Here is a 12,821-nt window from a genome sequence, read left to right as displayed (position 1 = left end):
TCACAAAAAAAACAAACAGGTTCAACGAACCGAGAATTGAAAACAGCAAACTCCAAAGAGTCGAGGCGTACCGAGATTCACGAAGCGAACACGTTCGCGGAAAAAACGGAGCTGAGGCCATGGGCGTCGTGCGTCCTACTTATCACATCGGGTGACGTCGGCCGTCGGAGGAGGTCCTCGGGGAAGATTTTCCGAAGCAGCACAGCTGTGGACATTACCTGTCATAGATATGGAATACGTCGGAGGATCCAATCCCATCGAAGATGGAGAACCAGAATTGAGATGGCTATATCTAAAAAATAATGAGGCTTAAAATCTAATAAACGACAATGTGAATGAACCCGACTGTGTGCAGGCCCATGTGCAAAGCTTATTAAAGGAATGTGCTAGGCAAGATTGTATGCAGTACCCTGCGGGAGACTGCACCAGCCCTGTCCCCTTGGCAATAGTTAACCCAACCTTTGGTATAAGCATGTACTACACAAGTTGGTACCGTAACTGAGCAGCCAGGCTTATCTCAAGAGGGGTCAATGTGAGCTGTAAGGTTATGAGACAGAGTTTCACAGTGACAGTTATTCAAATAAACACTTAACACAAGGTTTCTTGATCAAACAATTATTCATTTATTTCTCAGTCAGTTATATAAGCCTTCTTCAGAAGGGAGCAACACATCTAACACTTTAAAATATACTTCAAAACACCACTCTTAGTTTCTCTAATCAGATGGCACCCATTGGGAATGGCGCACACACACTTCCTACACCCTCAGGTGACAAATAGCTAGGACACTGTGGAAATAGCTTTATCACTGCTAAATTCAGAACAATACTGAGTTTAGTGAAAAGATAAGATATGGGAATGAAACAACAGGTTAAAAATGAATTAATAAACTGGTAAGTACTTTCCGAACCCACAATGCAAAAGTAAATTAACCCCTTTCTGGAGGAAAGGCAAAAGAACAAAGTCAGAGGTAAGAAGAGTCTCTCAGGGAGCCAGGGCAGCCATTGTTAGTTGGACAAAGTCTAGGAGAGCTGAAGGTCTTCTTGCAGGTGAGTAAAAGTCTTGCACAATGTTCTTAGAAACGTTTGTAGAGATAGAATCACAGAAGGGCTGCAAGCTGTTTAGGCTTGTGAGGGGCAGAGCTGCAGGCAACTCGGCAAAAGGGCAACCAAGACACGTCTCAACTGAGAACTAGTAAGGTTACATCACAAGAGGTAAGTCCCCTTAGGTTTTACAGTACTTTTGGTTTGAAGATAACTGGATCCAGCTGCAGAGGCGTTGCTAGAGGGGGGTGGGAGGGGCTAAGGGGGCTGTAGCCTTTGGTCTTTTGGTTGTAGCCCCAGATAGAATCTCAGGAGCTACAACCAAAATGCTAGCTAGCCCCCAGTCCCGACAGTTCCGACATTAGCGAAGCCCCGGATCCTTTCCAGACCTAGCAACACCCCTGTCCAGCTGGCTTCTGTTCCTGTGTAGGTCTGCAGATCCTTTGTTCCTGGGCCTCAGTTGTGGAGACAAGAGGGAGGACGCCTGGGGACTCATGTACTACGAATGGAAAGTCAGCGGTAGCAATGGGAAAACTTCAGATTAGCGTCACTTCGCGGTTTCTGCTCCTCACGTCTCTCGCAAATAGCACCACTGCGGTTCTCAAAGTGCTTGTTGGACTTTCCTCGCATCGGGGGTCCAGCACTCTGTTGAGGTGGCTCAGACTCGGTCACTCCTGCTTCGTGGGAGTCCAGAGGATCTTCCTGGAGCTCGGGTCTGACTTAAAAACAAGACACTCGATTCTGGTGTCCCTCTCCCTGGCAATCGGTTCCTGCAGTAGCAATGGAAGTACAGCCAGCTCAGAGAGGATGTCCAGACGAGTTCGCTTTGGGGTTTATTGGTTCCACAAATCCAAGGGGAGAAGTAATCCTTGCAGGGCTTCTCTAGTCGAGGCGAATTCAGAGTTTCAGCACAGCAGCAGGGCTTCACCGGGCAAACCAATGGTCCAGGAGTTGCAGCAAGTGTCTCTTCCAAGTTCTTCTTCAGATTTCTTCGTTCCAGTGTTCGACTCTGCCTTCCAAGCAAAATGCCCTGCTTTTTATGCAGGTTTCTCCTATTCATTTACAGCCTAGCTGTCACTCACACAGCAGGGTGGCCAGCCAGCCAACCAACCACCTGAGAGTGCATTCCTGTCACCGATGAGATTAAGCACAGGGAGTTTCGGCACCTCCCTCACTTCCTGCCTCTGCCAGACACACTGGAGCCAGAGGCGGGCTTCAGTAGTGAAACCCACCAAAGACAAAAGGAACAAAGGGACCAAACCTGGTTTGGTGCGCAGAGTAAATCTCAAGAAGGACCTTTACAACAAGAAATGGCGAAAAATGAAGACCAGGGCTATTTTGACAAAATGGGCAATCATGGGTGCTTTACTGGGGCTACAATTGCAGCCCGCGGTAAAAACCCACAATGGTAGTAAAAAGTAAACCACTGCCACCAGCCATAAATTGTAGAAAGGGTAACATAAAAATGTGACATGAGAAACTAGACAAAGGGGATAGATACTAAGTAGCCGCTCCAGCGCCCTATTTTAAGAAAGTTATCTGGAAGATTTCCCTGTGTCACAGAACTGAGGGTGCTGTGTGACAATGTAAAAAGATGATGCCTATGGAGTTTATCAGACTCCAAAACCAAAAAAAACAGTTCTAAAGTCCAGGTCTCTAAGGTAGAAAGGAATTGGTACATTTCTGAGAATTCTCCCTAACAGAATGCTGTCTAGCCTAGAAAGCCCTCAATCGGCACCGAGCAAATAATGTAATCCTAGTTGTCTTGAACAGTGGCCTAAGTTCGCAGAGATCCTCATAGAGAACACAAAGAAAAATCTCACTCTGTCCAAATTTGAGCACATTAGTTCAGTTGTGGTACGTTGCAAGAGAGGATATCCCATCACAGTCCCTCATCTTGGACAACCAAGCCATAGATCTAATAGTCCCTTTAATGGCTGAAAAAGTCTTCTGCTGCAATCCGAGCTTTGCAAGATAAGAATTCTATTCCTCTGTTTAGCATAGGTCACATCGATTTACAATGCAATTGCAAAGCGTGTGTGAGCGGGCACGCGCACACAATGCGCATGCAAAGGGTTACTTAACAAAACCAAAGCAATTTCATAAATTCAGGAGGAACACACCTTGAGAAGGGGCATGGCAGCTCTGCATCGGGCCGTCTTGATATTCTTTAAGAAATGTGACTCATCCTAGGACGAAACACAGACACAGGAAAAAACAGGAATTAATGTATGCAGAGAACGAAAAACCACTGGATCATGTGCATCTAAAAGACAGCAGCCCATTAATGGTGACAGCGGCCCATTCACTGTATGTTAAAGACAGCAGCCCATTAACTGTGACAGCGGCCCATTCACTGTATGTTAAAGACAGCAGCACATTAACTGTGACAGCGGCCCATTCACTGTATGTTAAAGACAGCAGCCCATTAACTGTGACAGCGGCCCATTAACGGTGACAGCGGCCCATTCACTGTATGTTAAAGACAGCAGCCCATTAACTGTGACAGCAGCCCATTCACTGTACGTTAATGAAAATACCCAACTCTGCTTTCTCATAGAAGAGCACTGACTGTGGTGTTCTCATTATTCCAGTTTTCAGTTACACTGAAACTTGAAGGTAAAACATGTACTAAATGTGTATTTGTATTTACTGACTATTGCGGTTTTAAAGAAAGACCTACAATCAAAAATATGAATATAAGGGAGTGGGTGTTTTTTTAGATTGGGTTTTAATAAGAGCGACAGTGGTGGTATTTAACTTCAGTGCAATATATAGATGCTGGGACACTAAAGGGAATTGGGTGCTACTGACCTCCAGAGGTGGCATGCAGACTCGGAGGTGGCGCGACAGTAAGAGGGTGGGCAATGGTATTCACCCATCTACCATGGGGTTTAGAGACCTGTTGTATTTAGAGGAAGGATGGTGATTAACACGAATTCAAAGCTTTCCCAAGTTGAAAAGCCAGAATAAGTGGTACAGCATTGCTCAAACGTGGGTCCAGACCTTGCTGCGTGTAGTGTCCTAACATACACCTCACTGTGAGGCTGGAACATGCCTGGAGTTGCTTGTAGTCTTGTAAAGAAGGGATGTGACGTAGAGACTTGTTCGAGCAGCCACCTTTGGTGTGGAACCAAGCTTCATGTGTGCATAGTTTTGTACAGTTTTGTAATGTCACAGAAGCATTAAACTCAATGGAGTTATATTGCCCACCCCCTTGGGGAATACAGGGAAATAAAGGCACTGACATTGGGGTGGAGACAAAAGTATGGTATTTATAAGCGTATATGTTTTTTTTACTGTAGGACTTACCTACCAGAAACTGTACTATCCAGCACCACCCCGGAGCTGGATGGAATTTATGGACAGGCATCCCCTGTCCATGGAATGGACTGGGCAGGGGAGGAACACCGTTGGAAATGCTGGTTGAAAAAGCCAAGAGGGAGACTAAGATTAAACAGCTCCCTGGTGGTGGGGGAGTCGCGGGCTTGAGCAGCCAGGGCATGGAGACTCCCGAAATGCTGGGCCACATATGCCAGAAGCTGGCTTGTACTTCGAGCCCAGGGCTGCGTACCCAGTGCAGCCCAGGGACCCACAGGGCCTGGCGGCATGTTAGCCTACCCGCCATCGGCAGTGCCAGGCATGGGCTTCGGAGGGCCAAAGCCCTTTGATGCAGTAGTCATCACTCCGCTGTGAAGCCCAGCTCGGGCTCAGACGGCAAGAAGCAGTCACGTTTCTCACCTTGGAGAGTGATGTATTTACTTTACTTTTAAACTTCAAAAGTAAGTAAATACACCACTCTTCGAGATGAGAACACATTCGTTAACGTGACCGAGACATCAGCAAACGTGCAGAGAACAAAAGCCTGCCCAGGAGATATCAACAAAGCCCCTTAGCGCCGACACCCTCAGTGGGGTGGCACGGTGGCAGACCTTGTTGCTCCCAATGCCCCCCCCCCCCAGCACTCATTCCACATTCCGACTCTCACTCCTGCCCAGCTACCCTCCTCCCAAATTAGCCCAACCCCCATCCACCCACAGGATAGGCAGAGACCAGTAGGATGAGTGGGAGAAAAAATTGTCACAGCAAACTTTATTACACATAAAGTCAGGAGTTAGCTTACAGGTGTTCCGTTCACGCTCAGGATTCTGCGCTGAGAGCAAGCAACTCTCCACCCCCCCCCACCCCTTCGGGTCCTTGGGGGACCCGACGCGGGCGCCCAGTCCCTTCCTCAGCAGTCCCTCTCTACCCTTTGGCAATTTCTTTGTTTTGCAATTTTCTTTCCATTTTTCTTTCCCCAACGCTATTTAAGTGCAATTTTATTCCGTGCTTTACTTTCTTTCCATTCTCCATTTCCGCTTAGGCTCCTTCTAAAGGATGCGTTCCGGTCTCCTTTTCCCCTTTTTTGCTCCCTTACCCTTGGATTCCCTCTTCCCGTTTCCCCGGGTTGGCTTATTAATTATTGTTAAATTATCTCTCCCCAAACAGGTCTTCCTCCAACCCATCCTGCCAGGGAGCCCCTCTCCCCCCTTCCGCCAAGACCCCGATCTGCCCTAGCTCTCCCCGCCGCCTTAGTTGTCCCATCCCCTCCGGCCCCCATCGCGGCCTCCTATTCTAGAGAGCCCCATCCAACAAGCGCTACCTATCCCCCAGAGCCCAACATCATTCTTATCCCCATCCTCTTCCCCTGCTTTTCGCTAAAGAGGGGTCCTCCCCAACTATCCCCCCTGCTCCTCCTGGCCCCTACCCCCCGCACTCCAAGGCCCCCCACCCCCCCCCCCCCAAGTTTCTTTTTGATCTCCTTAAGCTGCCAATCACGAAGGGCCCCCCTCTCTTGAACCCCCCCTTAACATCCTCCAACTCCCAGGGGCCCCCCTTCCCCTCAGTTACCAACGTACTTGCCGGAGCCCCGTTTACAGTGCAAACTTTCAATTCACCCCCCCTTGCTGACTTCATTGTTGCTTTCCAATTTTCAGTTTCCAACAATGCACTTCCCATTTCCCCCATCCAATTTTGGAGTTGGAAAGGTCTTCCAAACCCCCTAACCCTCCCCATTAACGTGGGCCTCCCCTGAGTCTAATACTCCTGGGCGCCGTTCTTAATAAGCTGATGGCTGTGCAGTTCCCCTTGTGGTATCCGCCAGTATTTTCTAACGGGAACACCAGGTAACATCCGCTGGGCTTGTCTGCAAGAGACCGGTCGCTGCGACCGGTGTCACCGCCACGACTCACAGCGGGCCACCGGCCGCAGTGAGTTCCCCCTCATGCACCTGGTCGCCTTAGTGCACGAATCCCCAGTTATAATCCCAACCTGTTCTTTTTACCCCCATTCATTCCGTCTGCAACAGACACGCAGGCCCTCCGGCTAGAACCGGTGGCGTGATGAATGGTGCTGCAGCCTTCCCTGCTGGTGCTCCTCCTGTTTGCTGCTTGTTCCGTACTCCCTTGCAGGAGGGCCCCTGACCTGGCAGCAGCGTTCCGAAATGAGGCCTTCCTTTGACCGTTCCGTTCCTAGCGGAGGCCCCCAAAACCCCCTAAGTGTTGCGGAGGGGGCGTTTCGGGCCAACTGACGCCCTTTCTTAATGGGTAAGTCTATAGCGTTCCACCCCCCCCTTCCTTGTGGGCCCTCATTTGTAAGCCTTTTGATTACTTCTGTTGTTGCATCTGTCTAAGCAATGTCTTAATGACTATTGATTTGATAGACTGATTTACACATGTCATATCCTTTCCGTATGCTAAGAATCCTGTCCCATTCTTCCACCCCCCCTCCCCGTGTCCGCTCTACCCTCCCCCAACCACTCTTCCCTTGCAACCCCCCCTGTCACCGTGCGCGTCCTCAGCCCCTCCTAGCGCCCCCTCCCTTTACCCCCTTCCACACGCCTGCCAGAGCACCCCTCTCCTGCAAGAGAGAGAGGGGGATCCGGCTTGCGCACCCTACCTTCCCCCTAGCTTAAACCGCGCTGTTGGCCATCCCACTTCTAAAGCCCGTGGGGGAGGTTGCGCCTGTGCCGCTCCATCACTTGCCCCTCTCCGAGCAGGGTGGTTTGCCCTTGCACCCAGCCCAAAATGCTCTGCTTTAACCACAGCTAGTCATGCAAAACCTTGCGCCACTAACGCTCTCATGGGCATCTGTAGGCGTACCCAAGTTGCCCATTGTTCTAACCAAACGCTCTCTTCCTGTATCTGTTGTTGGTTAATCCTACTCCTTGAACCCTGTGAACATTGTAAAAACTCCCAACCTTAAGGGACACCGGTAAGTAGCGAAAAAGCGAGATTGTGCAGTGAACGTCCTTGGTGAATCATTAGAGAGAGAAACGCTTTTATATGTACAAACGCCGAACACGCACCGGCCCCTTGCGGCCTTTGGCCGGGTGTTGCCCCCAGGTTTGAATGTACATTCTATTGTAGGCAACATCAGACTGTACATCTGCCCCACTCTTTTTTTTTTTTTGACCAACGCTCCACCTCTCCTTGCTAAGTGCAACTGCCATGCTGCGTTTTTGACTAAGTGCCTGTTAAGTACATCGGATCTGCAATGCCGACGAAAGGAATTGCCGAATGAACACAAAGCCTACTTTGAGCACACCGCAGGATGCAAATACCCTCCTTTACCCACTAAACCATATGACATTGGTAATCTTAGCCTTGCAAATCCATATAAACAGCACGATCCCGATGTATGAAATCCCCCCCCCACCTTATGCAACAAAAGATTAGAAACGCGACCATCCCACCGGAGATTGAAAGCGAATTATCCCTAATGGTCGGCGCTGTGGCCACTGCCACCATGCCCCTTGGGTATCCAAACCCCTCCCCCCCCCCCCATCCCGGCTGGAAGCGCACCAACGGACGCCAGCACACAACCGTCCTGCCATTTGCCTTGTAGCCCCTTGGCGGGCCTTATCGCTGCTGTACTACTGTTGCACGTGATGCAAAACACATTCCCCCACCCCATGAGGGGTGATGCATTTCCCTTCGTGTACCCCGTCTATGCACAAGTTTGAGCACTGGACATACAACGTCTTAAGTTTGCAACTCCCATTCCCCAGCGTGGTTCCAACTTCCCGAAAGCCCAAAACAAATGACATTCCCCAATTTGAAAGCGAAACCCTCACGTACTTTAAACAATTTCATTTTAAAAGAATGCCAAAACGCCTTCCCCACACCCGAGGTAGAAAGCAGTGACGTAGCTAGGTCGAAGGGTTTATACTTAAAGAGAGCAAAAGGACTATGCGGCTAGTAGTTTGGACCAGTCTTGCTGAATGAATGTTATTTAGCATGCACAATTTACTTCACATTTCATCAATGCCTGCCCCTTGGATACCCCCAAACAGTAGGCCCAAAAGGACTGACTTGGCATTTTCAACTGTGGGCCACTTTATAACTGGCGCCCGGGTCAACTTTATGCCCAGTTCGACCCTGCTCGGCACTAAGCTACCTTGAGCACATGTCCCCCCTGCACCCGTCTGCATGCAGCCCTGTGAGGTGCTGCACCGATCCCTCCTGCACACCGCTGCATCCCACCAAGGCCCTGTGAGCCGCTTCGCTGGTCCCTCGTGCTCCCTGCCTCATCCACTGGTACCTCCTGCACACCGCTGCATCACACGGACGCCCTGCGAGGCACGGCACCAGCTCATCCTGCATCCCATTTAACTTGAAATGAACCACGGCCCCGGCGCCCATACTGTCCTGCCATTTGCCATGACGCCCCATGGTGCCCTTTACATGCCACTGTTTACCCTGATAAATGAAAAGCAAAACGCCTTACCCAGCCCACGAAGGGGGGACTCATATAACCTTGTGTAGCCCACAATGCACCCGATAGTAGACCAGCAAACCCCACAACCTTCACCTGGAGCGCGTAAATATTAACCCCCGCCCGCACTTGGAATAAACTTTAATGAAGACACACCCTATGCCATGCCACTAGTCTCCATTTCCACCTCTTAACAGTTTAAATTATTTATTTATTTATTTATTCCCCCAATTGCAACGCGCCTTCCCCGAAACGCTAATCATTAAAGCAATTGACTTTGTGTAACCCCCACAACTGCACATATTAGTTAACCCCCAGTGTAGCAAAACCAAACGATGCCAACAACAAAACATTTCCCCACACTTAAACACCAGTAAATTGACAACCGCCTGAAGCACCTTCCCCGCCCACGAAGCAGGAAAACCACTACCTTCCAGAAAAACTCTAAACCGGCGCACCTCAAATATTGCCCACACCCCCGTTCTCCCTTGAGCGATCCCACTGTTAACCCCTCCTCCCCCGCCTGCGTGCTTAACTGCTTTCCTGAAACCCCACCTGTTCCAGCAGCTGCTCGATGTCCCCATACCTTGTTTGGCCCCTCTGCCGGGTTTCCTGAATTCCCGTGAGTGCTCCGCCATAGCCCACGAGGCAACGGAGCTCCCCGACATCCCTTTGTTGCCCATGCCCATTAAGGGGGGGCCCGGGAAAGGTGACGAGCAATGGGTGAGATCCAAGGGAACAAGGAAAACACACCTGAGAACGAATGCCATGGAGGAAAACATACCGACAGGCCACGGAAGCAGTCGCCCGTACAACTCAATCCCTTTGCATTGCCGCCTCTTATATAGGGTTGCCTGCCCCAATAATTCAAGCGCCCCACCACCCTGCCGCTCCGGCCCCCCGCCCCCATTCACCCTAAGTGTAGCTAACTCCATAAAGCTTCCCATGGCAGCCAGATCAATTTCAAAAGTCGGCACTTTATTTTTTTTTATTTTTTTGAAAGGTGAGGGCAATCGTGCTTACTCCCGTGCCCGAAACTGAACTCCCGCTCTAGAACCAAATCTGGACATACCCGAAACCTCGACCCTTCTTTGGCATTTATACAGCGCTACGAACCCTCGGGTATCCGAGCGCTGCTTATCATTACCCCCGGTGTCGACCTCGGAAGGATGAAAGGCTGAGTTTGGTCCTGCCGGGATTCAAACCTGCGTCAGCAGGCTCTGCACCTATGTCAAGCGAGCGCTCTACTCGCTGTGCCACTTGACCGGCTTGAGTTAAAAGCATTACTTGCTGGGTGCTCTAGGCCCACAATCCTGAGGCTTAAACAAAAACTACATATCCCAGAATGCAAAGCGTGCCTGCATATTAACGTAGGTAACAGCCATCTGTAGCACAACAGCTACATTGCAGTCATCAAAGAAGGCCCCACGCGGTACGGCCACCAGCCGAGGCACCAAAATGGTTCCTCGCACCACACCCCCCCCTCCCCCGACAACAGTCGGGGGCACGCAGTATACGTTTATGAATGTTTGAGGGTGTGGAACATTTCGCGGGTGCGCTCCGCTCTACAAATTCCCAATGAAAGCTCAATTGGAGATGTTCAATAGTGTGCAGAACCTTGTGTAGTGCTTATTTAATACTAGGGCACTGAGTCAGTAAGGGCGCTTTCGTTCGTACTTCACCGATACCACCAACATCAGTAGTCTGTCTTCACGGCGCACAACTCGCACGATGCACAGTTAAATTAAATGTGACGAGCCTCGGCCCCTCTAATGTATCGGCACGGTGGCCGTACCACAACTCCGCCTTTGCTAACAGTGTTTTTAAATTATCCCAAACATGGGCACAAACTCATGCGCACGGTGGCCGTACCACAACTCCGCCTTTGCTAACAGTGCTTTTAAATTATCCCAGACATGGGCACAAACTCATGCTGCGTGTTCGGGTGTTACAGCCCATGTCTGCGCGGCGGCCATCGCGCGCCAACTCCTGCCCTTGGCCCCTGTACAAGGCAACCCCCTATGCTACCTAATTCCATCCCTGTAAAAAAGCCTGCACCCAAGCCAACCGTCCCACAACAATGCCCCCTCTCGACCCGATCCCCATGATCTCAACCCATCGCGATGCCCTCCGCCTTTCCCACATAACCTAATGCAAAACTTCCCGTAAAAGCATTTACCTTACCCTTCTTGCCGGAACCGGTCAACTCCTTCACTGGAACCGCAGGAACAACCCAACCTGGACCGCTTCCTTCGTCGCACTGGAACAGACACAACAGCAACGTCGGCGAGGAGCCGGCAAAGAGAGACCCCGCAACCCTTGTCCAGGTGTATTTATGGCGCCAATGGGCGCGCAGGAGATGACGTCACCCACCCCCTCCCCTCCCGACTCCTCTTGCCGCCGTGCCGCGTGAGGCAGTCGGCACTAAGGGGGGCCCCCGCCGAGGGGCCCTCCTTCGTAGGGCGCGGGAGCCCGTCGTTCTGGACGCTAAAAGCTAAACTGCTGGGATCAGCTTTTAGTTGGTCCATGCCTCCAATGATTAGTTACGCTATGTTTAACTAAATAGCCTGTGAGATGCAGAGCCGGAGACAGGGTACGGCCTGAGCAGGTCCAGAGGGAAACAGGTAAGAAAAAAGTGTTTTTGTTGGTGTGTATGCATTGCATGCATGTATCAATGTATGCGTGCATGCATATCAGGGAGTTTGTGTGTTTGTATGCAAGGGGGTGTCTGTAAGCACATGCATATGAATGAATGCAGAGTGAATGGTGTACATGGGTGTGAGTGTCAATGAGAATAAAGTGTGTGCGAATGTTCATAGTGCTCGTGTGAATGACTTCAGTTGTATGAATGTGTGTTTCTGTATGTGTGTAGCTGTATGTGTGTGTATCTGAGAGGCTAGGGACCGGGCAGGAGGTATTGGAGCAGGAGATATTTTTGGTAAGATCATGGGATGTTTTACTGCTGTCTTTGGGCTGAGCAAAGCCAACTTGAGTGTTATTATGTGGATGAAGGGTTGGAGTGGGTGGAGGATACTGCACTGGGGCTGGCTGGATCCGACTGTGGCATGTAATTTTGGACTTGCGTTAAGGGCTAGGCCAACATACTGTCCTTACATGGGGATACAGCATATATTGGCAGGGCCAGCGTGAACAAGTTTTGTTATAACATCAAAACTGGCATTATGGGCAACGCGAACATGACTATTTTCTTAAGTGGGGAATACTGGTATATATAGGAGCACTAGATTGGACATGTTTGGGAACAATCAGTATGAAAATGTTTTTACACTTGCAGAGTACTGGCATACAGTGGGCAAAGGCATGAAAACGTGTTTGAAAATACTGCTGTGTGTTGTTGGTGACTAGGCTTCCAATAGACGTTTTTCATGTCTAATCTTACAAAACCGATAGTAAACTGTGTGGTTTTTTACCTAATCTACCACAGCAAGTGTAATGTAAAATGCATAATTTTAACCCCTTATTTAAATATTTTCAGTGGGAGCGGATCAGCACCCCCCTTGAATACGATGAATATGTGAATCCCACCAATGTGCCTCCCCACCTCCTATGGATGCCCACCAGGACAGAACCTGTCAAATGCATTTCCTGCAGTAATGCCACCTGGACGTCATGGCGTTTCAGATAATTCTGTACTTTTGCTCATTTGGACCTAGTGCCCAGGCCACGAACATTCCACATCCCTATTTTAATCGGCATCCGCCCCCCCCCCCTCCCAACCATGAACTGGTACACGCTCGGTCCATTTCCCCTGAATGTGGCACCCAAGTCTGTCCAATCTGTCTGACTTTGTCCTCTCGGAAGGAGTCCTGGTCCTCCGTTCAACCAAACTGTTGTACCAACCACAACCAAACTGTACCGTCTCCCTCGCCTCTTTTTGCCCCCACCTGCCCCCAAGTCCCCTCTCCCCATCTGACAACCATGCCCCAACTCCCCCTCTACACCCCTCCACGTCCCTAACTCCTCAACTGTTAATTTCCGCAAATCACAACCGTAGCATAAACT

The 12,821-nt window shown here is 50.1% G+C and overlaps 1 protein-coding gene across 1 annotated transcript in view; it reads right to left on the bottom strand.

The window, feature by feature from the left end:
* The window catches only part of SMARCAL1 (SNF2 related chromatin remodeling annealing helicase 1), a 979,995-nt gene that overhangs the window by 414,652 nt on the left and 552,522 nt on the right, over window positions 1-12,821 (bottom strand). The window contains exon 9 of the mRNA XM_069616809.1: window positions 3,167-3,232. Within this exon, the coding sequence (XP_069472910.1) occupies window positions 3,167-3,232 (66 nt within the window). The remainder of the gene's footprint in view (window positions 1-3,166; window positions 3,233-12,821) is intronic.

This window comes from Ambystoma mexicanum, chromosome 9 (assembly GCF_040938575.1).
Source record: "Ambystoma mexicanum isolate Mex_15411 chromosome 9, UKY_AmexF1_1, whole genome shotgun sequence".
NCBI classification, from domain to species: Eukaryota; Metazoa; Chordata; class Amphibia; order Caudata; family Ambystomatidae; genus Ambystoma; species Ambystoma mexicanum.
The sequence above is the reverse complement of the archived record's forward strand: the minus strand, read 5'-3'. Positions and strand labels throughout refer to the sequence as shown.